The 27,427-nt window shown below is 37.9% G+C and overlaps 1 protein-coding gene across 9 annotated transcripts in view; it reads left to right on the plus strand.

Moving 5' to 3' along the window:
- LOC149310067 (5'-AMP-activated protein kinase subunit gamma-2-like) overlaps positions 1 to 27,427 on the plus strand; it is a 238,973-nt gene extending 211,546 nt beyond the window's left edge. For 7 of the 9 annotated variants that reach the window (XM_089533614.1, XM_089533616.1, XM_089533618.1 and 4 more), the window contains 10 exons: positions 606 to 687; positions 2,344 to 2,402; positions 10,025 to 10,070; positions 12,075 to 12,129; positions 12,948 to 13,074; positions 14,582 to 14,747; positions 16,516 to 16,553; positions 18,192 to 18,338; positions 23,479 to 23,572; positions 25,845 to 27,427. In XM_089533614.1, coding sequence (XP_089389740.1) covers positions 606 to 687; positions 2,344 to 2,402; positions 10,025 to 10,070; positions 12,075 to 12,129; positions 12,948 to 13,074; positions 14,582 to 14,747; positions 16,516 to 16,553; positions 18,192 to 18,338; positions 23,479 to 23,572; positions 25,845 to 25,876 — 846 coding nt within the window. In that variant the 3' untranslated portion in view covers positions 25,877 to 27,427. Of the gene's footprint in view, positions 1 to 605; positions 688 to 2,343; positions 2,403 to 10,024; positions 10,071 to 12,074; positions 12,130 to 12,947; positions 13,075 to 14,581; positions 14,748 to 16,515; positions 16,554 to 18,191; positions 18,339 to 19,771; positions 19,825 to 23,478; positions 23,573 to 25,844 lie in introns of all 9 variants that reach the window. The other 2 variants (XR_016281977.1, XM_089533615.1) reach the window with 2 other exon arrangements.

Here is a 27,427-nt window from a genome sequence, read left to right on the forward strand (position 1 = left end):
TGATATTTTTATGGAGAAAGTGTACTTCTTTATCCAGAGGTGTCTGTTCATATCCCATTCCAGCAGCATTAGTCTTCCTACGCCTTCTCTAGAACCTAAACCCTTTTCTGGGGAACAGATTTTCAGATGCAAAGGGGAAGGGGAAATCACCAATATCAGCAAAAACAGCAGGATCCAACAGAAGCCCATTATTGGATCCTGGCCTGTGTTCACTTTTATTTCTTCGTGTTTTTAAGTAATTCATAACTTGTTGTATTAAGAAATTGCAATGCTTTAGCCAGCATATGCTTTCTTTGCAATCAGTGCAGATGACTGATCTATCTGATTTTTGCTGGCAGGTGACGACCATTTTGTTTCAGCAGGCTTGGGGGAACTGACTGTTTCACAAGAAAATAGATTTTCTTAGTGTTCTGTATTATTTTTATCATTTGCTTTTAATCTGATATTTTAATTTAATTTAAACCTATTTTTGTTTTGTTTTTAGTTATATGTGGTTTTGCTTGTATTTCATTTTCTCTTGTCAACTACCTTTAGTCCCAGCTTTGATGAAAAGGTGACATATAACTGAAGTAATACAGTGTTGCATTATGGTTTATCTCTTCCAGGTAAAGAAGGCTTTCTTTGCCTTGGTGGCAAATGGTGTTCGAGCAGCTCCACTGTGGGAGAGTAAAAAACAAAGTTTTGTAGGTAGGATAATTTTTATTAATATATAAGTTTTGGATAGAGAAAGGGTGGCATGTATTTTTCTGAGTGTGCTTTCTGTTTCCCCTCACTTTTCCTCTATTTTTGGCCAAGTAATGATCTTAGGTCTGATTCATACATATTGAAAAGCTGTAGCTTGTTACTGCAGGATGTGAGCAGGCCCTGGAAAATTTTGGGCTTGTACATTAACTCCAGTCCTATCCTATAAATGGAACAGAAGTGTCAATTACTTCTGAAATGAAGGGATTGCTACCTGTTTGAGTTCTAGTTTTGAAGAACAAGCCAGGATTTGACAGAGGTTCCAGAATACAGACCCTTGTTTGTTCAATCACTAGAATATAAAAAAACCTACAATCCCTCAAATTCAGACAGCATTTGCAAATGTGACTGTTTTTGAAGTGGAGGTTTCCCAATCACCTTACCATGGTTTTCCGTTACATCTGAAGGGATCTCAGTCAGAGGATAGATGGCAAACATGACTTATGTCATATATCTGGATTTTGAATGACATTTTGAAAGACTGGGACTGTGCTTAATGGTTCTGAAAGCCAGGCTGGGAAATACCTCAAATTCCAAGATGGTGAAAAGAGACCCTTTGTGGTTGAAGAGCAGGGTATAAATACTTTAAATAAATAAGAGCCAGACAATAATGCCTAGATGCAAACAGCATTATTTTGAACTTTGCCTATGTGAGGAGAGTAATTTCCAAGTAGTTTATATTACAAAGTCCCACTAGTTTGATTTTTTTAATAGTTGGCACAATTTTTTTCAGAACCCCTTTCTAGGTGTCATTGCCACTACTATGTAAAATCAAATCTTCCTTGAAACATACAGTATGTAAATCACTTTTAAACTAACTGGAACAGTGTGGCTTAACTGTCCACAGTTTCTTTGAGAGCATCCAGGCTTCTCATTCCCTCCCCCCAAATGTTTGTATTATCAAGCTTTCTTACATGTATACCAGTTGTTTAGTAATAAAACCTATCCCTTGAGCTTGTTGCTTGATGATCTTACCTGTCAGGACATGAATAAGATATGTAAGAAGAGAATACTGATAAGGTTTTGTTTTTTTAAATTGTAAAATGACCAACTGCTTACCTAATGCCTTTCTCCTGTAGCATTAATGGATATTCATTTCAAATATAAAACCATAGTTTGGAATGTGAGAACATTAGAGTGACATCTACTCCCCTCCCTTTTTGCACCAAGTCAGAAATTTCTACTCTCTATTTGCCATTTTGTCTGGTCTTGGGAAATTTGGGTTACAGCAAACGAAAGTCTGGAATTGTCAGATTTTGGCCTGTAGAGAAACATGTAAGCCAAAAGCTCATGTTCCTATACAAGGCAATAGTTAGAGGAGGTATTCTTGTGGGACACCAAGACTCCTATCTCACTATTTCTGTTTTACCTTACAACTCCAGTAAAAGGATCCTATCAATTTTGGGGATGCGATTTGCCAGACCAAAATATTTTAGGGGACCTTTTTCCTGAAACTCTTAATGTCTGTTATAGAATGCAGGTATTTCCTGGGAACTCATACCAATTAAGGCTGTTTCAATTAAAACCATAGCGTAACAAGATATAAATAAGATATGGTTTGAAACTCAAAATCTGAAGTACTGTTTCTTTGTTTTATTACAGGAATGCTGACTATTACAGATTTCATTAATATATTGCATAGATACTACAAGTCTCCAATGGTAAATATCACCTCATAAATACAATTGTTATTGGCAAAAAGCATGCCAGAAGTAAAGGATTGCTACAATAATATAATAAGTGGTTCAGATTGGATGTGACGGGGTGTGAGAACATTGCCTTTTGAAAAAGAAATTGCTTTACTCTTAGATTCTGGATTAGCATGTAAGGTATTTTTGGTAAATTGTTTCTCTTGAAGTGGTCTGTTTACTGTTATTCTTTATTTGTGTGTCTGTGCATGTGTACATGTGCACCTCTATGTACATGTGTACCAGTAGTTAACATGTTATTAAGTGTCCATGAGGGACAAACAGAGACTCTCTGTGTTTGTGTAAATGTAATGTAAATATGTGGTAAACATGCACAGTGGTATAGTATGTAGAATAAATGTTGGACTTGAAATGCTGAAACTGAAGGACCAACCCATCTATGAAAATGACTGGTGGAAACTGGAAAAGGCACTGAGGTTCACCGCACCTCCCAGGTGTAATAGTAGTAGAATTACAATAACAAGAACAATTTATTTCCTACCTGCCTCTCCCCAAGGCTTGAGGTAAGGTACTGTAAAGTAATAATAGTACAGTTTAATGTTGCCGTTTTTACAAAAAAGAACTTTCTCCATTAATTTTGCAGTAAATCGAGTTGTATGTAAGTGTAAGGGTAGGGGAACAAAATATTTAGTAGTTTAATCTGATCAGTAATCTGACTAGTATTTCAAATGATTTGGTATATTAAAACAATAAAAAATACTTAAATTCTAGGGTTGGTTTCTTTTCTACCTGGGATTTACAGCCTCGTTTTAAAGATAAATCTTGACAAGGTGGTGAATAGAGACAAATGGAACAACTGAATTTATTTATACTGTTTCATACCTAAAAATAGACAAAACACGTCTTGCCAGTGTGCCTGCTATTGGGTGCGCTGGTATCATGTCATCAAATGTTCACAAACAGTTTTTCTACTTGGATATTAAACTTGTAAATATTGAATATATACAAACTAATGCAGCTTTTGTGAAAAATGCAAGATCAATTGATCCCTGAAAATCCATGCATGATATATGGTCCAAAAGAGCTGTTCAGTCATGGAGCATTTCTGAAGCTTCAGCTCTTGAGTGAAAAGGTACTCTCCCAGGCTACAGGGGAAACAGAGTGGCAATATAGAAGCATGCGAATTGAAGAAGGATGGGGTTGACAGGGGCCTAAGAAGTAAAAGCCACGAAGAAACTATGTATAGAATTGCTATGAAACTATGTATAGAAGTTAGGGAAAGGAACGAAGTTAGGGTTGCCATATCTTAAAAACATATTGGCACTTGACAGCAGGGCTTATTATTGGAACATCCTGGCCTTAGTGTTTGGGGTGGTGGTGGTTAGGTTAGGTTAGGTTAGGTTAGGTTAGGTAAGATAAGATAAGACAAGATAATCAAACTGTTGAAGAGAGGAAGGAGCTGAATGATTGTAACTAACAACAACAAAAACCTGTGAGCTCTTCTCAGCCTGGTTGGCATTTAGTGGATTGACCCTCCTGCCATCCCAGAATGAACAATAATGGTAAGTCCAACCTACTCAAACTAGGCTCCTCCAGATCAATCAGTCATTCTCAGCCAGAACTGTGCCACAATCAAAAATAGGGAATATTTCCATATGCTTCAGCTTACTGAAAATGAGCGAAGTTTTAGGCTAGAAGTCTACCACTCTGTATGCATAAGTACTTTCTCTTGCTCATGCGTGCAACTGGGTATCCATTTGTCTCCAAACTGGCCAGTCTCGAATAAACCATTGTAGCCCTAGACCAGGTTGAAAATGAAACAGTGTAAAATTCTCACTCACAGTCTAGGGACAGTAGAATCTAGCTTATCTGGACAAAATGGGGATGATTACAATAAGGAGCTTTGGCATCTAGAATACTGAAGACAAGTAAAAATTGTGGGACTGAAGCTCACATGGAATTGAACAAATCAGCTAGGTGTTTGGTTGCAGCTCTCTGAAAATACCTATTAATTGTGAGATGGTTTGGTTTCCACTGGTTCTTTTAGGATACTGCATAGATGGGTCACTCCCAATCCTGTCTTTCCTTTTCTCCACTTTTTCTGTGCCACAAAGCAGCTGTTCATTGCTAACGTAAGGCCTGTTTTTGCTGGAGTTTAGCCTGTTGTGGTGATTCCCTAGAAGCAATGCCCTGTGCGTGACTATTACTCTCAGGGAGTCCCTTAAAAACAACTTTTCTTCCGCTGCCACCACTCAGTGAATTGTCAATGAACTATATTTCTTTTTTCCAAGCACACACTGAGACTTGCTTGGAAGAGAGACCTCTAGATTCCTTTCTTGCTACCCCAGAGCAATCAGTAGCCGAGTTAAGGCACGTGTACAGGAGCAGAGAGACAGCAGATGCTTTTAAAAGAAAGAAGTTTATTTTAAAGAAATAGCATAGAATAGAAAAGTATCACTCATGCCAGGCCTCCTTGCCGTGCAGGTCAGAAAACACAGTTACAAAGATATTCATTTCAGGCAAGCTATTGGATAAAACATAATAAAAACCTAGACGCTCTATCTAACACATTTTCCTAACTACTCACGCAGTGATGTAGTCCTTGTGGAATTTTTGGAATCAGGGAGCTGGCTCTGTGCCAACTCTACCTGCATTCCTGAGCCGGTCCTCCAGCTGTTCAGAGGACAAAGAACAGCATCTGGTTTCCCCAAACAAAGCCAAGATGGAGAACAAAGGACGCATGGTACTACAGGGGTATTTAAAGCCCTCTCTTTGAATCTTCTTGAAAAGCCGCGCTGGCACTTCTGATTGGCCAGGTGAGCCTTACGTCAGCTATGATGTAGCTGCTCATTAGCATGTGAGGTCAGCTCTCATTAGCATGTAACTCCCCCCAGATTAACTCTTTGTGGTTCAGGGAGACTCCCAAATGACTGGAGGACTCAGTCATCACACCTGTATTTTGGCAATATTCATTTAGATTGTGAATTAGATGCTTGCTTGCCTGATTTTATGCCTCTGTCCATAAAATCTGTTGCATATAAAGAACTAGATGTTGGATAGAAGGAAGACTTGTTGTGTGGGGAAGGTTCATAGGTGAGGGAGCATTCAGTTATGTTGCATCTACATTATTCACTACACTACACTACACAATGCATCACGTCTGTGAATGGTGATTGTCACTGTTTGAGTAGTGGCAGCTTACTTATTTTTGAGGTGCTGGTGTGACCGTTCTATTCTTTCCACAAGTATGTAAGTGATAGCAATTTATTGGAACTGTCTAATGGTGGTGTTTCTTGCTTGTTCAACAGTGTAAAACTGGTAAGATTCCACAGTCATTTTCTGCTACAGTTATTCTTCAGAATTCTATACGTAGCTTCATCAGTGTCTAGGGTACATCTTGGTGGTAATCTTCCACTTAATTAGCAGAATTAGTAAACCATTTGACACCATATTTTGCCACTATTTTAGAAGGAATATTAATAGTGGGGAATGATGTTTTAATGTAGTTTGTTGGTAGAAGAAACTACTCTGTGAAGTATCTATTAATTCTGTAGATGTGTAATAAACTAATAGTAGCAGCAGAATTCTTTGACACAAATTTCAGTCAGCCATTTAATACATAGAAGATGAATAGCTTTGCTCAGCGCTCGCTACTGAAACCATAAATTCACTAAGTAGCTTTAATGAATTTTGTAAAGGAATCGGTGATGTTGTAAATAGCAGCATTTGGTTCAGTTGAAACCATAATTTAGGATTGGAACTATGCTTCACACTTGTGCATTCCTCCTTCGCAATTGTGTATGCAGGTTCCCTTTCTGTTTCCAAGTTTCCTCCAATCTGAATTGGACAAATTATGATTAGATGAAGCCAGGGAATGCTGGAAACAATTAGCACAAGAGGAGGAGGGAATTCATCAGGATCTGGAATATTCCTAATCATTCTGTTTTGATCATTCCATTTAACCCTAGTAATCTAAGAAATAAAATGTCATCTTGTTATTTTGTTGTTTAAACTGATATTGTTTAAGACTAGCTCACATGTAACTCTTTACTGTACCTGCAAACCAAGGGTGGGCAACTGAGGCATATCCAGTGGCCACTTTTCTGCACCTGGGACCCTCTAGCCTAAATAAATACAAAAAACAAACAAACAAAAAAACAAGCAAACAAAACTCACCCCCCCCCCAAAAAAAAAACCAAACCACCCTGAAAAAGATAACCCCACAATTAGAGCCCTACTTCTAGTTATTGAAACACTGATTTGTTGTATGTTAAATAGTGGATGCGGACCCTGCAGCTTTTGTGAAATGTGAACTTGCCCTTCTTGGAGTCTTCCAGGAGAGGCACTTCACCCTCTTTAGTAAACCAGAAAAGGGATGGTTCAAATAGTCTACTGAAAGGCCAAGCACTACAGAGATAGTTGTGGGGGTCCCAGGGCCATACTTTGCCCAGCCCTGCTACCAACATTACTTTGCAGTTCAGATGCCAGACTCAGAAATTCTTCCTCATTCCTTTACTCACTCTGTCTTCAGGTCTAGCCAGAATGAGCGTTTCCCTCCCTTTCCTTGGCTTTTCCTGGGTTTCATGCTACAGATGGCTCCATAATTTCAAATTTTCAAAATTTGTTTATAACCATGGCTGCAGTGTCAGGAAGGGAAAGTGAGGGAACACTCTGGAAGGAGCGGCAAGAAGTACCATTCTTGAATCTTGCTCACTAGTTAGTTGGGACCCAGAATGTTGTATCTGTAGTGAGCCATTTCAGGCTTCAAAAACCTTGAAATAACAGTGTGTAGCCAAGGGTCCGTAGGGGAATTTTATTATTATTGTTATTAGCTCAAATATTGCAAGAGGAGGGCCTGCTACGACGGCCCTTGCAGAATCGTCTCCCGATATGTATACGGAGTAGACCAGGGGATCCCACTAAATGGAGCTGAGACAGACTTCTAGAATTAATAACCAATTTATTTATAAGGGGAAAAACACATACGATTCACTAGCATACACACACACATACAAGGCTCAGGAAAAGCATAGGTTAGCATGGAATAGGATTTTAGGCATCACTGGGGTGATACGTACCAGAATGTAGACTCCCTCCAGGAATCCAAATGGAATATGATGAGGATGGCATGAGGCTCAGCCATGGAATGACTGGCCAGGAGTCAGGAGCCAGGAGCCAGGTCAGGGTTCAAGGGGACAGAGCTTCCCCCTGAAATCCAGACTGGCCCAGTGAACAAGCAAATCTGGGAGTATTTATAGGCAAAATCTTGCTTCTGGCAAAGGTGCTTGATGGTGAGAACAAAGGTGTTGAATTACTTGCTTTTCACCTGGATGTCCCTGTCTGATTGTCTTAGTGGTCTTAAGCTGCTCGGACAACAGACCTGGGGAGGGGGCAAGAGCCTCAGGCAAGGCAAACATTTGCTCTTCCTGGTCATATGATAATCCTCTTATGCGACTCTCTAGATATGATGATGTGGGTGCCCCTCAGGGGTGTATGTACATGTCCTCATGCCTTGCTGGCAATGGTGGACAGGCTATTCGAGTTCATCTAGGGGTCATTAAGGGTTATCATTTATACCAAAATATATATGGAGCAGCATGGGTAACAAGTGTTCATATGAAATAAAATCCAGTGTAAGAGTTGCATACATTTCAGAAGTTTGCAGATGCTTTCCATATTTGCAGCTGTGTATGGATTCCATTTCTTTTTTTGATCCATGATGTGGAAAATGGGAGTTTCTAGAGTAATAGGAATTCCTATTTTGTATTAGAACATCAAACAGCCATGCCAAGGAATTTGTGTACAAAGCTCAAGTTTTTCCACTGCTGCAAACATTCCTGTCATTACTCAAAGCATTACTGTTGCAGTAATGTCAGCAAGTCAGATTATATACCAAAATAGGTACATGGTTTAAAGGGAGCTGCAAAGATTCAATCACTTTAAAAAAGATACTCTCATTCCTTCAACAAGGCATAGAGACTGCAGTATGCCTCTTTGTTCTTGTTACTTGCATGGTTTAAAGACAGTATCTTTCACAGTTAGGATGTAGAGAGATCTTGTAGCACCTTTGAGACTAACTGAAAGAAAGAAATTGGCGGCCAGAGCTTCCGCAAACTTCAGTCTACTTCCTCAGATGCATTTGGCTGAAGTCTACGAAAGCTCATGCTGCCAATTTCTTTCTTTCAATTAGTCTCAAAGGTGCTACAAGATCTCTGCATATTGATTCTACAGACTAACACAACTATATCTTTGAATTCTACCACTGTTAGGATGCAGTTCAAACAAATACAGTGCATCCAGTTTACAGGCATCTTGTAACATGTAGTAAAATGCATATGGGCTAGAGTGCAAAAGCTGTTTCCAGTTTACATCTTTACTTCTGTTTTGTATAGACACACTCTTGGTTCTTGCGTTTTTGTTTTTGCCATGTTCATCTCTAAGACGCCTGTGGTCTTTTCTTTGCTTAGGAAGGGGGTGTCCCTGAGGGTCACACCACTCCATTTTTGGTTCCTCTGGTATTCTGGAGGGGCTCAGTTCCTCATTGTGGTCCCCATGCACAAATACAAGATCTGTTTGTGTAAGGGTACAGATGATCACTCAGAGAAACACAGTTACAAGTAAGCAATCTGTTCTTCAAATGGTCATGTACACAATCACAAAACCCAGCCATCCTACCCTCCAAGATACATTTGTATTTTATTTTTAGCCAGACCTCTTAGCCATTAGCCTTGACCTGAGTGATAGGATTATCTTGGGGGAGGAGGGAAGAGTTCTCCTGCCAAAGCATTAATCTCTTTAAGTTTCTGAAATGGATCCCTGTGTAAATGTAGACATGTGTGTGAATCCTACTACTTAGTGTCCACACTAGGATTAACCATTGTTAGCTCTAAAAACAGGGTAAAAAGCTGACTTACAAAACCTGGTTAGTTCTGGTGTAAACTTAATTCCACTATATAGTTAATACTATCAAAGGCAAATGGGTTTGTGGAGCAGGTAGGTTTGTGGGTTCTAGCGTAAAAAAGAAGCTCAGTTGTGCAGAATGCTCGTGATTTTCATCCATTATTAGTGTTATATTAGCAAGTGTTAGACCAGAATGAGAAATGATTGCTCACAAAAAGTGGTATATATTAATAGCCTTCCAACATGCTGTAAGGAGAGCCAGTGTGGTGTGTTGATTTGAGATTGGACTGTGACTCTGGAGACCAGGGTTCGAATCCCCACTCAGCCATGGTAACCCACTAAATGACCTTGGGCAAATCCCAATCGCAGCCTCAGAGGAAGGCAAAGGCAAACCCCCGGACAAATCTCACCAATAAAACCTTGTGATAGGTTCACCTTAGGGTCACCATAAATTGGAATTGATTTGAAGGTTTTCAGTAACTCCAGTAATGAAGTTCAACAATAGACTGGCTGATGATGCTCAGTTTTTGATGTAATCTACAAAATTGTTGAAGCAGAAAACCTTGGGCATGCCAATTCAGTAACCACCACTGTTGAGAAATTTTAGTATGAATAACCCTCACTTATGAACTGTATAAAGTATTCTGGTCTTACATTTTTTTACTTGAAAGTAGGCCCTCACTTTATACAAGATTGTATGTGGAAGAGCTTTAGATTACTGTTTTTTTCCCCAGGTACAAATCTATGAATTAGAGGAACACAAGATTGAAACATGGAGGGGTAAGTACACTCTCTAATACATTTAGTAAAAATTTGATCCACCAAGCCTCCTATGCAGCACTGTACTGTGCTGGTGTCCTTGTTGTATATTTAACCTGACATCCTGAAATACACCTGGGATCTTCGCTGTCCATGAATTCTCAAATAACAGTAAAAATGCACAAATTCTAGAACCAGAAAGCTTAAGGCATCCTGTTTCAGACTGGGAACTCAAATTGCTCTGGCTAGTCAGCTACTGGGGTAGTTGGTGTAGGACATCTGAACAATGTAGTATCCTTCCCACATGGGGCTTTTGGGGCTCAAGTAGCTGCATGTGTACAGAAAAGAAACCATGTTGAGGCAACAGTTGAAAGTTTCGGGAATCACTCCTTGTAGATACAAAGAAGCTTCCTAGGGGAAACTTGTGTGAAGTTTACTCTTCAGCTAACACTGTATTCTGAATCGCTAAAGAAGTTATGCATCAATATATAACCTGCCCTTCCTTTTGAAACTTTATCATGACAGTACAAAAAGGGAAATGAGAGTGGTAGGTAGAAGGAAAAGAGCATCTTTGAGAACTGGATTATTTTGTAATTTTATTTCATAGGTTTTAATCCACTCCTTCAGATGTACTGATGGCGTATTGGAAAAGGTTGATTAACGTCCACAAAAGCTTATGCTGGAATAAACTAGTTAGTCTCAAAGATGTTACTAGACCATTCCCCATTTTCATTTCTATGTCATGACTAACATGACTTTCTTTTTGGAAGTTACTGTATTCTGATATTGCAATTGTGTGTATACCATTTTACAAGTTAGCACCATTGAATTTAGATTGAGAAAACCTTGGTCTGCAGGGCTGCAGATCAAGATTTCTGCAGTACTATGCATAATATAAATAAACTTTCGAAACAGAAAATATTGACTCTATTTCTAGAAGGGAAACTTGGTTATACAGTCGCCCCTCCATTTTTGCAGACTTGGAGTCCGCATCCCTCGCCCTTTTGTGGGCGGCAAACTGAGGGGGACAAAATGGGGTGCATGCCCATGGTGTGCATCTGTGGGTGCCCCCAGGTGTGCACCATCATTCAAGCCAATGGGACTTTTTTGTTTTCATGATGGTGGTGGTGGTGTCTGGAATGGATCCCCCATGAAATGGAGGGGCAACTGTATTTCACAAAAGTAAATTAAGAAAAGATCATTAGCATAGCAGAAACTATAGTAGACAAAAAAGGGCCATTCTCCCTCCCACTCTTTATCAAGTTACTGCTCAAGAAATGGTTAAATGAAAACTGTTATGTCAAAAAAAATTATTTGTGGTATGTCCTCAGCTAATGTTACAAATTGCAAAACAAAAACAGACAAAAAGTTAGAAGTCCATTCTTTCAGATGCAGTTTAAGACAATGCTGTCTGTCCTTTTTAATTGTTTTTGGTTCATTGATTTCAAGCGGTATTCCAAGATATGCAGTGCACAATCCTTGTGGATCACCTTTTTTACTGTATTATGCTATTCATGTGCAAGGTACTGTTGACCCCTAGTGGTCATTCTGTGGAAGGACATCATCCTTCAGTTTTGGCCAGTGCAGCCCAGTGGCCTAAATATCCTAAAAGCACCAGATGCTGTCTGATCTTGGAAACTAAGCAGAGTTAGCACTGGCTAATACTTGAATTGGGGACCACTAATGAGTGCCAGATGCTGTAGGCTATATTTCAGAGGAAAGAACTGGCAAACCATATCTGAAAAATCCTTGCCTAAGAAAGATCCTATGAAGTTAATGGGGTTGCCATATGTTGACAGGAGACTTGAAGGTGTGCGCACACACACAGAGTGCCTGTGTAGTGTTCAATGCTGTGCTACCTGCAAAGTCAAAAAGAGAAACCAATTCCCTCTCCCATTGTGATTATTTAATTGTCTTTGTATTAAAATGCCAAAAAATCCGTTGCCTTTCAACAAAAGCGTGTGTTCTTCTAAAATATTTGTTATTACTGCTTTATGAAAGCATTAACTTTGTTTAATTACACAGAGCTTTATTTACAAGAAACCTTTAAGCCTTTAGTGAATATTTCACCAGATGCAAGGTATGTTGTCTTTTACTCCCCCCTCCCATTTATTTTAGTATAAGTTGTGTTAATGTACCTGTCCGAAAACTGAAAAGACTATTTAAGACAGACGGCATACTTGTTCACCTCATTTTGGTGAGAATCTTCATGACTTATCTTAGAATCTTGAGAGCCTCTGCCTTACTTTCTTGAACACACAAAAATACTGAGGCTGTGACTAATGTTTATTTTCGACTGGCCTTTTCCTGCCTGCATTCTATGTGTGTTGCTCTGTATATTGATGATTTTTAGCATAATTTCTGTAGATTTCAACTCCAACGTCTAGTATTTCTCATCTTTGTCTCTGCTGGCTAGAGACACTGAAACTGTATGACTCCTATCCTGATACAGACAAAGCTGCTTGTGCCATAATTAATCATCTTTCATGTGTAATACCCTTAAGCAGCATATACCAAGAAAAACTTTGTTTTTGGATTATTATTTTCTCCAGTATTTTCCTGCTCTTGTTTTAATTAATGGGATCTCACACTGATACTGAATGGTAGTGTTGTTTGTATAATAACTGTATCTTCAAGTTCAGTTTTTAAACTGCCATTCATCATTATGGCCTGAATCCTGTTAGTAGTTCCAATGCATATAGACCTTTGGAGAGTCAACATTTATTAAATCTTATTTATTCAGTTGCTCTTCTCTGGTTGGTACTACCAATAGGATTCAGACCTACCTTTTAAAAACTATTTAAATAGTCCTGTATAACTTTGAGATGGAATTGTAATTGTGTCTTTTTTGGATGTCATAGAAGAATATACTAATAGTTGCAATAATTTTCTCTTCAGCCTTTTTGATGCTGTATATTCACTGATCAAAAACAAAATCCATAGATTGCCAGTTATTGACCCTGTGAGTGGAAATGCACTTTATATACTTACCCATAAAAGAATACTCAAGTTTCTTCAGCTTTTTGTAAGTAATTTAATTTTCCTTTGAGCTCATTCAGAATTAATTTTCTTGGTACCAAAATAATGGACATACTGGAAAAGCAAAAACACTATATGTTGCAGTTGGTAGCGTCCATTTAACAGTACTCTGTAATCTCATGGTGATCTCACACACAATAACTGCAAAAAAGTATTTTGATTAGTAGATTTGTTCAGTCAAGACAGAAGAAAATATAGTCATGCAACTATTTTTGCTTAACTGAAATTTTTACATTTTTGTCCCTTGTGTCTCAAGAGAGAGACTAGATTAATGTGACATGTACAGAATTTATATATTTTTTTTATTTAAGAAACTCTAGAAGTGTTCCTGTTACATTAAAATGAGCTGCTGGCTGCTCATTTTTCTGGTCTTCATTAGAGTTATGTGTTTTTGATGACTCCGATCATTCTTGTGCCTATGTTTTTAAAGTTGTTGCAGAAGGAGGTCCTTTCGCAACAACTCCTCCTCCCCAATAGACACAGGCTTTATTTATCTTGCTCAGTGTGTTTCGGAGGGACCCTTTTTCCTGTGCGTTGATTCAGTGCAGAAACTCTGTCCACAAAAAGAGTGGAATAGAAGAACCAATTCTTGAACAAGAATCCTCCTTTTTAATATCAGCACAGCTTATCAATGTTTCTTCAACAACACCTGAGCACATCTCTCCTTTTCTAGTCATTTACGGTGTTTCCTCCTCCTCAGCATTCTCTCCACTCTCCACTACACCGCTCTCACTTATAGTGAGCTTGGGTGATGGGTGCTAAAGGCTGGAGTCAAAATGGTGCCATTAACAGGCACTGTGTATCTCTCTCGCTCTCTCTCTCTCTCTCACACACACACACACACCAGCCTGAATTGAGTGTGCTCACTAGCCTCATTCTGCTAAATATTAAAACAGCAGTGGCATGTCCTGGTATCTAGCTGGGCAGGGGGTGGCATTCAGATGCTCCCAAGTACACAACTATGTATAAAATATTAAGAAGGGATTGTGAAGATAAACAAGGTCTGAACTGTGTTAAATAAATGTTACAAAACAGGACAAGACAGCTGAGCAATGGTGTGTGTCTAGAAGCAAGTGTGCTGTTTTGGTCAGAAGCAGTGTCCTCAAAATTTCATTGACACTTGTGCAGTCAGTCTGCACTTAATTTATGAAAGCTGTAAATGTATTATCTGGGGAGCATAGTATGTTCCCCGAAATCAAAATAAGAACTTTCTCAAAGTGCAACTTCTCCCTGTTACAGGTGCTTTATGAGAAGGAACATGTGTACTAGTATTAAAAGTTTGAAACTGGGATTAGATGTAATAGTTCAGGTTTGAACTTTTATTACAATCTTAGCTTTAGCAGACTGTTAAAATACTTTACCCATGTGAAGACTTGGCAAGGAGCTAAATTCTTTGAGTGCTGTTATTGAACATTTTGTTGGCCATGTAGCTTTATAAATGTAATTTGCACCTTTCAAGAACTTTTCTTTTATTATTACTACGTAAATTCTAGGTGTCAGAAATGCCAAAGCCTGCTTTTATGAAGAAAAATCTGGATGAACTTGGGATAGGAACATACCATAATATCGCCTTTATACACCCAGACACTCCTATCATTAAAGCTTTGAATATATTTGTAGATAGAAGGATATCAGCACTACCTGTTGTGGATGAGTCAGGTGTGTATTAAGTTATTTATTTATTTCATGTGTATGCTACCTTTCTCCCAGAGAGGGACCCAAGATGGTTCCCTAAGAAAATCAATTAAAAAAAAAAACCTTAACAATAAAAATTTTAAAACAATTAAAGTGACAGAAATTATAGCACATTGAGGAAGATTGTTTTGCTCATGATGTTTTGTTAGGAGGACTAAATGTTGTGAGCCTTCTTATTAAATATGAAAAAGATGGAGGATGAGAAATCTTTTAAAAGAGGCCATCGTTCAGAATCTCTGTGCCTAATAATAATTCTGCAAGGAGACTGTAATATGGCAAATAGCTACTTTGCTTTTGGTCATTTGTTACAGAAAATGAAGTTATGCATGCGCTTTGGGTTTTAAATGATAATGGAAAGCATAAAGAACATGTGCATATCCCTTTTTCCATGGGATAATCTTCATTAGACCTTGTGGCATCTAGAATGCTTAAAGATTTTCTTGCTGTTTTAAGTATTGGGTTTCAGTTCAGTAGAATTACTCCTGGTTTGCATAGGCTTTCCTTATATGTGCATTTACTACATCTCTGCAGTAATTTTGTTTTCCTTCCACTTCTCTCGCACTCTCTGTGCACAGAAATGCATGAATTTTGGGTATGCTTTTACACTTTTTGACAAGAGAAAAAGATTCCATTAATTACTTTTTATGCAATTTGTGTTGTCTTTGCCCTCGTTATCTTCCCACATATTGACATCTCTATACTTTGCCTGTTTACTCAGACATAGACATGTATATAGGATGGCAATATTAAGTCTGTGGGCCTTGTGTATAAATTTGTTTGGGAGCAAGTCCCTTTGAATTCTGAACAGACTTCTAATAAAAAGCATGGGGTTGGGCTACAAATTTGTTAACATCAGCTCATAATTTCTGTGGGTGATGTAGAAACTTTTGTGATTTAAACATATCATTTTGCAGTTCCTTGGGATGGTTTGCCTTGCCATTTACAGGCAATGTTAATACTTTTTCACTCTAAATCAGTATTTTAACATTAATCTTTGTCTCTCCAGTTTTTCCTTCACCTCTCTCCTTACCTCTTTTCTGGCACTTCTCATCTCATCTAGGCTTAACATGTGTGGTCTGTTTTTTGAGAGACTTCCCCTGCCATGCATATAAATATGTATGCTTAAATAGCTTTTAATTTTTTCTGTGCCCTTAAGATATAGGGCAGAATATAATTTTTAAAGAAGTTAATTTTCTGTTTATTTATAAAATTGTTTCTGAGTAAGCCTTTGACTATGAAAGTGTTCCCAAGATGACTTACAATTTAAGACATGTGAAAACTATTTCAAAATTTTACAATATCATAACATTGGAAAGCTAAGACCAGGAGACAAACAGTATAGGGAATGGCATTAAGAATGGAGAGCACAGTTAATACATTTAAAACCACACAAAAGCCAAACTGCAATAAAGTCTTAACAGCCTGCATAAAAGTAAGCAAAGAGGCCAGTCTAATATCTGTAGGAATAAAGTTCCACAAAAATACATGCAAAATACATTACAAACAACCCTCTCTGCTGTACTACTGCAACTTAATAGAGCTTCACACTCTGATTTTGGGCGCAGTCTGGTGGGCAGACTGTAGTGTGTCCACTGATATAGTACTAATATGTCAACAAAATATCCACTATTAATTTTTCATTATTATATACCATAGTTGAGACTGAATAGTTTATATTTGGTTTGTCAATTATATACTGTCACATGATGAAAATTTCTTTTCTTCTTTGTAGGAAAAGTTGTAGATATTTATTCCAAATTTGATGTAATAGTAAGTATTAGCATGTTATCTTTTACTAAGTCTTCCAATGATGCTTTTCAATAATACATCTTAATTCATATGCCATAATTACTTAACCTGAAGCAGTTTTTAAATTGTAGTCTAGTTAACCAGGTGGCTGGTCACTATGAAGATAACTCCCCCCAATTTTTGTTCACCATTACTGCTTCCCGAACTCACCCAGTATTCAGTTAAATTTAAAGGTATTCTCTTAGTTCACAATTTGCAAGATGTTTTCTTTGGCAAAGTGCATACTCTTCACTATCCAGATGTCCAGATTGTTTTCCATTTTGACACATCTATTGTTCTTGATACAATAGTTTCCATGAGTGCATAATCTACAATAAAGGGTGGGGATAATATTCCTTAGAGAGAAGAGAGAGCCCCTAACAACCAGTGCAGTCTGCAATATTCCATGACTCAGTTCAAACATAATGCTGTTTTCTTTCCTAATCAAGATTAGGAGATCAGTAGCACTCTGTGGACTTGTATGTGTGTTCCTTCTTCCCTCTCCATGAAGACTTCTCTTCACACCCACCTTGATGAGCTTTATGTTGCCCTTCAGTCAGTTCTAAACCCCTTTTTCTACCATAGTTACAGTGAGCCTTCAAACTGATAAATAAAAATGATTGCAAGAATGTTCGTACAAAGTGAAAGGAAATCCCACATGAGGGGAAGGAAATACAGATGGCCCTCTTTATTGGCAGGCTAGCTATCCATAGTTCTGAGCATCCTCAACCAGCCCCACCCCATATGTCAGTGGCAGTACATACACACAGACACACCAACACAGATCTGCACATGTTGCCATCCATAGACTTGTATGGACTTGAGATCCCACAGTATTTTATATGGCTGGGGGGACCAAACCCCTGCTGATACGGTGGGCCAAATATACATACAGGCAACATTAATCTGTACCAATTCAAACATGTTTAATAGAGGCACATCAATCCTTTTTGTTCATATGGAACTTTGGCTATAATATTGTACCTACATTTCTTCTATAACCACAGATCTATTTAGGATAAAAACATTAGTGAATTTACTGAATTGTTAATTAATTAGGTTAACCACTCCTTGTGGCTGAACTCCATAGGTTTGATTAATGCTGAAATTAATGCTACACTTAACCAACAAAATTAATTTAGGGCATTAAGATTTGATTGAACTTATGATCCCTGGCTCCTTCTGCGTTCTACTACTGATCTTTGCAGACTTTTCTATTTGACTGGGAGTGGGAAGACAGAATACAGTTACTCAGTTGTGTGGGGAAATGTCCTGCATATGCTCAGGTGATAATATGTGCTTGTAGGGGTTACTCATAAAATCTCTGTTTTGAAAACTAATACTATATTAATTAACATTACTTCAAATAATTAAATAATGGGGATGATTAGTGATAACTTTAACTTAACATCCCAGTTTCTAACATCTAGCATTAACAAATTAATTTACAAGCCTAATACTCTGATTTCTGATCTAGATTGTACCCATAACAGTGCATCCATTAAACATTATTCTGTTAAAAATGGTTTATGCTTATGACGTAAGGGTATAAATATTATTATTTTGGTTGTTTGTATAAAGACAAATGGAATTGAGACTTACATAACTGCTTTTTTTCAGAATCTTGCTGCTGAAAAAACATATAATAACTTAGATATCACAGTGACGCAAGCCCTCCAACACCGCTCTCAGTATTTTGAAGGTGTTGTAAAATGCAGTAAGCTGGAAACACTGGAGACCATTGTGGATCGGATAGTTAAAGCTGAGGTGAGATTTCTTGGACCATAGTATATTTCTCAACAGTATTGCTAACAAGAATTCTAGCTTACATAATTTTAGAGCTGACCCAGATGATGGCAACATATGAACTTTGAAGACTTTTAAGATGGTGCATTTAAACTTATATCCAGCCATAATCTCACAAAACCATAAGGCTATAACATACTTCATGGAATACTGGTGGTGGTGTTGTGTGTCTTCTAGTCATTAACTTATGGCAACCCTAGGGTGAACCTATTATGAAGTTTTCTTGGCAAGATTTTTCAGAGGGGCTTGCCTTTGCTTTCTGTTGAAGCTGAGAGAGTATGACTTGCCGAAGTTTACCTAGTGGGTTTCCATGGCTGAGCAGGGATTTGAACCCTTCCCAGGGCTCAAACTACTACATCTTACTGGCTCTTAAGGAATCTTTACCCTGTTTTTAAAATACTGTCCAATTTCTTAATTATAGCCAAGAATTAATGAAATTAAGCCTACATCAAAATGACATGTTACACAGGATATGTTTTCAGCAAATATACTTGTGCTATTTAACTGGTGAGTGTTTGAATGATCCCTCATCCCATGTTTTCAGGTGGATTACGTTCATAGCTAATAGAAGATCTATGGCTCCAAGTATAATCATTAGCCAAAAAAGAGACTGAAAACTTGTTTTCATTGTTCAGACTAAATGAACCACACATTTCCTCAAGTCTGAACATTATATAAACTGTGGTTAGTAAGAACAAGGCACATTCTAAAACCATGGTTAGTGAAATGGCTGTAGGACATTTCAGTTAACAAGAAGAGACACTCTCCTATCCCACAACAAGTGTTTTGAGAAAGTTTTTGCACCTTCAGTCCCTGCTTCCCTCACTTGTTTGCAAGTGGTAGTAACTGGAGGTTTGAGAAAGGATTTATGTGTGAGTCACATAAATTGACTCCCGATCTGGCATAAACCTCTCCTTCTGGAAAGAACTGTTATAATTCGGATTGGTTTATGTTTTCGATGTCTATTTTAATTTGTTTTACTTACATACAGATCACAGTCATTTAGCAGCATTTAGTAGCATGTTTTCAGAAAGATGGCATGTAATCTATTTCAGAACATATGTAGATATGTAAATCCCCATCTGCATCAGGACAGGTGATGCTATTTTGGATATATTTGTATTATTAAACTACAAATTGTAACGTTGTGCATATTTCTCTTGGCAAATGATTGTTTGTATTGTCACTTTATTATTCAGTAGCCTTTTGAGTAGTGAAGCTATGATCTTAAGGCAGATGGCCAAGTGATTAAATCTGTGTAATAATCCTTAATAGTCATACTAAGCCCATCCATCATAATACCCCTATCTAAAATATCACCAACATAAGAGAAACATATAAAAATAGAATTTCCCCCCTTTTCTATTTCTTTCCTGTGTTCCCCGTTGTATCAGGTGGGTATGACTGTTCAAATACAAGAGAAGAGGAGCTCTAAGTTACCTGGCTGGTATGTAGTTCACCTCTCTCCTCAATTGTCGAAGTGTCTTAATTTGAAACTTACTCTGTCTGTCTCTTTGATAAAGGCCTTCCTCTTTCTCTCTCACTTGTATGTCATGAGTTCTCTTTAACTTATACCCCCAAAGTTGTTATATTTCTAAAAGTGATTATGTAATTAGAAAATGGTTGAGAGAAAGAAAAATCATAGAACATGTGGCTGAGGCTGTATTTGAGGGGTTGGTAGATCTTAAAAATGTTTTATAGGAACTTTGCATCTTAATACATTTGGCATCTTAATCATTTGAACATCTTTCCTTTGAGCAAGTGATATCTTTTATAGGTAATACAAAAACTAAGAGACCTCCCAGTAGCAGCATGCTTCAGATTGTTGAAGATAAAAACTGTGTTTGAATGATCAGATCTCAGATTAAGAAGCTAAGATATGAGCAAACTTTCTGCATCCTTTCCCAGTCACATTGCTTTGCCTTTTGTTTAAGAAGGATAACAAAATGGGAAACAATGTATACCTCTAATTGTATTTATTTTAACATCAGTTGTACATCATCCGATTGTGGATGTTCACTGAACATTTAACAGTGACTAATATCACAAAGATTAAAGCAAGCGAAAATAATTTAAAAAAGGAAACAGAACAAAACCCACTGCACTGTAAATTAAATAAAATAGCAACAAAATATTAATACAGCAGAGCTCAAAGGTCTTAATACTATAACGTCTGGAAAAATAAAATGGGTTTCACCAGGCACCAAAAGATCATAATGTAGGTGTCTGGTGAGCATCTCTGGGAAGTTGATTCATCAACCAGAACACCACCACCAAAAAGTCCCTTCTGTTATACACATTTGGTGCAGGAGGAAGGTCTGTCGAATTGAACATAAAGTTCACATAGGTATATGTGGACTGAGAGAATCCTTCTGGTAACATGGCTGCAAGTAATTTAAGACTGTAAAATCAATTACCAGCATTTTGATTGAGCCTGGAAATGAACTGTCACATGGTATTGATGAATTACTGGCATAATATAATATTCACATTGGCCTCTCTCAGTTAATAGTTTTGCCGCCCCGTTTTGGACTATTAGCTCAGACTGGCCAATGTCCAAGCTGTTTTCAAAGGCAGCCCTGCAGTAATCCCACAAGAAGATACCAACAATGGGAAAATATAGGAAGTTTACTTCTGCCCAAATATAGTTGCAGTGGATGTATCAGCCTAAACTGATTAAAAAATGCTCTGTGCCATTGAGGCTTCTTGTGTCTTCAGTAACAATTTTAGATCTAAGAGTATTCCAGATGAAGTGCAAACCCAACTGTACAGGTTGAACACCACTCACCTGGGTAGATGAACCACCTATCAGTAGTATCTCTCTCTTAATTGAGACTGAATGTTCATGTAATTGACCTCTCATCCAGTGAGTTACTGTGCCCAATTAGTGGCTCAGAGAACCCACTGCCCCACCAGAATGAGAAGAAGGAAGAGGAAACACAGTAACATCCACATATTGATGATACCTAGACCACTTCTATCACTATTCTTATGTTGATGTTTAAACTGTGTAGGAGGTAATATATAGAGCCAAATGGACCTCCCATAACTGCCAAGGGACTGAGCAGTATTCTCCTGGAGCCACTTTCTGAAACTGGCCATTGAAGTAGCAGTAGAAGCACTGTAATGCAGTACTTTCAGACCCTCATCTCACGCAGTCTCTACTGAAGGATACCATGGCCATTGGTATCAAAAGCTGCTAAAGAACCCAAGATTATCTGTACAGATGCACACCCCCTCACCAGCCTCTCAGCAAAAGTCATCCATCAGGGGCAACCAATGCAGTTTCTTTTCTACCCAGGATTAAAAATAGGTCTAGAAAGGAGTGACTGCCAGCCACTTAAAACACTTTTCTCAGAAAGTGGATAATAACTTATGGTTGAATATATGTCGTTAGGGTCCAAGTTAGGTGTGTTCAGGAGCAGTCTAAATGCCACCTTTTTAAATAGTATCTGGTATCAGTCCCATCTCCCTCCACCATAACTCCCTGTTATGTCCAAAATGGGAAACTGTGGTTAATGACTTATAAGTGAGGATATGAAGTCATGGTTTATTGAAGTTGGTACCCATATTTGTTGAGAAGCCATTAACCCCTGTTTCCTGCTTCAAAAATAATGAGAAGTCATGGTTAATTGTGGCTTGTTTTACTGCTTATGCAAAGAAAAGTGAGAAATGTCTACAGGTGGGTAGTAGAATGTTGTTCATCTCTTAGCTTATTAAACTTGAATTTTGGTTATCCAGACGCAGTCAGTATTTATTTATTTATTTATTTATTTATTTATTTATTTTATTTATACTATACTATACTATACTATACTATACTATACAGTGGGAAAAGATGGCAAACCTAATGTAGAAAAGGAGGACAGGGAAAGCTACATGGACCTGTCCCTTTCAAACAGATTTTCTCTTACCTCAACATGAAACGAGTTAAACATTAGCCTTTGGTACAGACAACATGGATTTGTGACACCAGAACATGAGTGGAAGGACAAATTGGCCTGCATCAGACATAGTTTGTCCTGCACTCCTATATTTCTCTGGTGCAGCTGCACTGTCTGTACCTCACTTCAGTCAGCTAAAGGCAAACACACCCATGCATGAGACTACATAAGGCTTCACCTTTACGTATTTATCCAAAAAGCTGGTTCTTGCTACCATATAGCAAGTTACTTTCAGAACTCAAAAGTTTCAAAAGTAATGTATGAGATATAAAGAGGACTTGCTGTTCAGGAGTCCTCCTAGGCAAGCACAAGCCATCAAATGTAAACTGAAATAGCTCCCTGGATTCCAGTGTGTACATCATAAAGAAACCCTAATAGGAAGGAGTTCTAATTAGGTTATTCTGATTCTAAATATGCTTCAATTTTATATGAAATGAGAAACATTCCATTTTGATTTTATATATTTTTAAAAAATGACTTGTAAGTTTAAATGTGTTCCTTTTTAAATTATGCTGCAGTATTTGGCTTACACTTAACTATTTTTAACAAGATTTTTCCACTTGAATGTATTTATGAGCAGGAATTATTTCTATAGAACTTTACATTCTGCTCTGACAAGACAATGAAGGCAACGTCATTTATGTTCTCAAATCTCTTAATATCTCTCTGTGAAAAGAACTTTGATGTTCCATAATGCCTTGTTAGCATTCAACAATTGCTGTTTTCATAGAATGTATTCTAAATCTATGCAGCATACATAACAAACTAGGCTAAAAGAACTAGGCTTTCAGTTACATGTACAGGTCCACACAATATATATATATATATATATATATATATATATATATATATATATGAATGCACAGTGCTGATATTGAGGAACAGCAAGAGGTGCAATTTTTTCCAGTAACACATTGATATAAAACTCCAAGCTTGAGTTTCAACATTGGTAAATATACCATGTCAGTGTATTTTTAGTGTACTTGGCAGAATACATTTGGTTTTCAGAAAGAGCTCTGAATATTACTAATTGCAGGAATGATCTTCCTTCTAAATAATGTGACTCTTACTTAAATTGGATGTGGGTTGGGAATATTTTTTTAATTATTTTGTATACTGAAAAATTCTTTCAATGTCTCCTGTGTTGTCATTTGCAGGTTCATAGGTTGGTGGTGGTGAATGAAGCAGATAGTATTGTTGGTATAATCTCCCTCTCTGACATCCTGCAAGCGTTAGTGCTCACTCCTGCAGGTATGGATGCCGCACTTGTTGTATATTACAGTCTTGTTAAGGTGGCATACAAAGTATTATGCTTTGTTTACCCTGGAGAAAGTTAAGGGGTATGACATGATACTCATGTTTAAATATGTGAAGGGATGCCACATTGAGGATGGAACAAGCTTGTTCTCTGCTCCTCCAGAAACTAGGAAACAAGAAAAATGGATTCAAACTACAGGAAATGAGATTCCACCTAAATATAAGGAAGAGGTTCCTGGTGATAAGAGCTGTTTGACACTGGAATATACTACCTCAGAGTGTGATAGAGTCTCCTTTGGAAGTTTTAAAACAGAGGCCATCTTTTGGGGGTGCTTTGATTGTGTGTTCCTGATTGTGTATTGGACTGGATGGCCCTTGTGGTTTCTTCCAATATTGTGATTCCTTACAAGATACTGGGGCTGATAGATACACCGAAGAAGGGTTCTAAATCGCCTGCGTTTGACACAGCTGTATATTTGAAAGCAAGACTAATCTTGATGTGCTGTTGACATTGGGTCACTCTCTTGACTATGAGTCTTCCATGTCATCCTCTAAGCACAAGGCTGAAAAAAGAAGAAGAGATCAAAGCACATGGAAGGTTCTCCAAGAACTTCGCTTTCTGTTCCATCTGTTTTAGTATGGGCTATGCAGCCTTCTCTGACTGATTTGACTAGGCAGGATGAGCCATTGTTTCAAATCTCTCAGGGTTCAGTACATTCCCTTCAACTTGAGCAGGCCGGACATTCTCAGCAAGAGCCCAGTGTAGTTGTTCATGTGGAGACTGCTTCAAAGGGAGAAATCATGAAATCTCCTTTGGCACAGCATAGGAGATCTATGCAAGTTCCTTCTCCTCATGATGTACATATTTTCTTATTGTAATCCATCTCACAGGTGCTTCTTTTGCTGTGAGAAGAAAGGCCTATCAGTTTTGTATCCTTCAGTTTCCGGGCCCAGTACAAGGTGTTGGTTATCACCTTTAAAGCCCTAAATGGCTTTGGTCCAACATATCTTCAGGACCACCTCCTTCCATATAATTCTTCCCGCACACTTAGATCCTCATGGAAAAATCTGTACAGCCTTGTAAAACAAGGCTGTCTACGACCTCCCAGAGGACCTTTTCAGCTGTAGCTCCCAGATTGTGGAATGGCCTGCCGGACGAGATCCGTCATATTACCACTCTAAACAGCTTTAAAAAAGCTTCAAAGACGGATCTCTTCTGGCAGGCCTTTCCTTGAATAGTTCTCCAACTATCAAAAGGAAAGTCTAATTGCTGACCTCTGACTTCACCACAGTTATTGTATTTTTTAAAGTATGTTTTATGTTTTAAATTCTACATTAATTGTATTTTAGGGGGGGAGGTTGAGGGTTCGGACTGTATATTTTTAATCTTGTAAGCCGCCTCGATTGCATTTTGTAGAGAGGCAGGATAATAATAATAATAATAATAATAATAATAATAATAATAATAATAATAATTGCACTTTCCACTGGCCCTTGAGTTTTCACAGTGTGTGGTGGTAGTTGCAGCTTGGCTAAGGCAACAAGGAGCGATTGTGTTCCCTTAAGTCAATGACTGCCTCCCTGTGGCACATTCACAAGACAAGCTTCTTGACCCTGGAGAAAATACAAGATATAAAATTAATAATAAAGTACATATTCAAACCAATTCCATATATCATGATTGGGTAACTGTGACCCTTCAGGTATTGGACTGCAACCTGTGGATCCCTTGCCATTGGCTGTGCTGCCATTGAGCAACATTTGGAATGCAACAATTGCCCAGCCCTACATACATGAATCACAGTAGCACCATCTCCTTTGTTACACTTCTGCAACCAGATAATGAGGTAGCCACATGGTCTCTCCCAGTTTCCAGCTGGCTTCCAGGGTTAGTTGGAGCCAATGTGCCATGGGAGGCACTACTAGCAAAATAACCTGTGCTGGGTAAATATCTCATTTTTTGAGAGTAACACGTGCATGTAATGTTTGGCTAGGGTTGCTCGGTAACATTTACCACTGCTGCCACTGTACCATTTGCACAAGAAGCTCTTAAGATACCTCCTTGTGAAAGTTAAGGTGCTGTCAAACCATTTGTGCTAGAGTCTGTTGCATAAGTAAGATCTTGGCCATTGTATTCTGCATACTAAGTATGGTGACATTTCACAGCAGTTTAGTGGGGGGATGCAGTGGAGTAGAAATGAGTGAGTGTACATTTACTATACAGTAATCCCTCGTGTCTGTCTTTTTGTTTTTCTGCTGTTTACAGGTGCCATACAGAAGGAAAGTGAAGCTGAATGATTGCTGTGAACATACATACTTTTGTAGAAGAACTTGGATGAAGTTACTGGGTAATATTTGCCTGGAAAACACAGAGGGTGATAGAGAAGAGTCAAACAGTGATGAGAATGTATGTGTCTTGGACTATGTGATGGGTAGCTAGTCTATTATTTCCCAGTGACTGTCTCAAAGAAGCAGCATGACAAAAAGCTTTATAGGCTTGCATTTCAAATTGTTCACTGAAAGACTTTACATGATGTCCATCAGAAATGCACTGTATCCTGAAACAATACCTTTTTCTGTATTTGATAGAAGTCACTGGTCAGCAGCAGATCTCTGACATAAGGCAAGTGTATGGCATATTCATATCATAGTGCCTTATGTCAAAAAGCCAACAATATGTCATCACTGTTACCCATCACAATGAGAGGAAGTATTGTGTGAAACAAGATACTGTATTTTGAATATTCAAGTGGCTAAATTTAAAACCAAATCAGTTATTATTAGTTTTGTCATAAAAGTTGTACTTTGAATATCAGTAGATTACTTTAAAACTTTAATGACAATTTTTGTGTGTTTATAAATGTTGCATCGTGAGGAAAGATGGTAAAGTAAGACAGATCTAAAACCAGCTTTATTTATTTTTATTTTTGGCAATTTTTTACACATCTTTGGTGGGTGGCTAAAACTTCACCATATTCATTAATAAAACATTGATTGTTATATAAGGATCCAGTTCTCTCATTACTGACAACAAAGATGTGGATACCATTTTTTTCTTTCAAATGGATAAAGTCCAATAACGTATGCGTGTCAGACAGTGCTGAAGTGCTTGTGTTTCTGCAAAAAAGAAACCACAAGAAGCAACCCACAGAGTAATGTGGAGAATGTATAGGTAGAAGGTAACAGCATAATGCTGTTGTCCTAAAAAGACCTAATGAAATCCATAATGTGAAAAGACTCAATATCTACTCGACAACAGCAGTTCCAAAAGTGCCAGAAGACAGCATTAGTCCCCTCAGATTACACTCCATCATTCTTCAGATGCACTACAAGAGAAATGTTCTGGCACATACTATTCACGTACAGACTCAAATTAATTCTTTTCAAAAGGTAATTGATGATCCTTGTAAACCAAGGTTGGATTAAATGTTCAAATTGTAGTTGTTTATGTGGAGGAGCTCTTATTATATTATCTCCTCTAAAAATAATCAAGAGAAGAAGGGTGCTCTTTTTTCCATTTGGGAAGTCAAAAAAATATATACAGAGATGCATCAGCAGCTAAAACTGTTCTTTTCAGTATAGTTCCTGAAGCTTCGGTTTGTCCTATATTACATTTGTACTGTATTCGCAACATGTTCCATATTGCCTTGGGTATGTGAGTGTAACAGATTGCTTCTGCACTAAGCTTCCCCCCCCCCCCCCCCCCCCGGGGCCTGGATTTGCTGTCCTTTGTTTAGATAGCACCTTCACCAAATTACTGCATACCATTGTCTTCTGCATTTGTCATTTTTCAAGATTTGATTTATGTGTGGTGTCAATTTTTTGCAATAAAATCAAATTGCATTGCCA

This window comes from Sceloporus occidentalis, unplaced genomic scaffold (genome assembly GCF_023333645.1).
Source record: "Sceloporus occidentalis isolate IW3139 unplaced genomic scaffold, rSceOcc1.0.p SCAF_7, whole genome shotgun sequence".
NCBI lineage: Eukaryota > Metazoa > Chordata > Lepidosauria > Squamata > Phrynosomatidae > Sceloporus > Sceloporus occidentalis.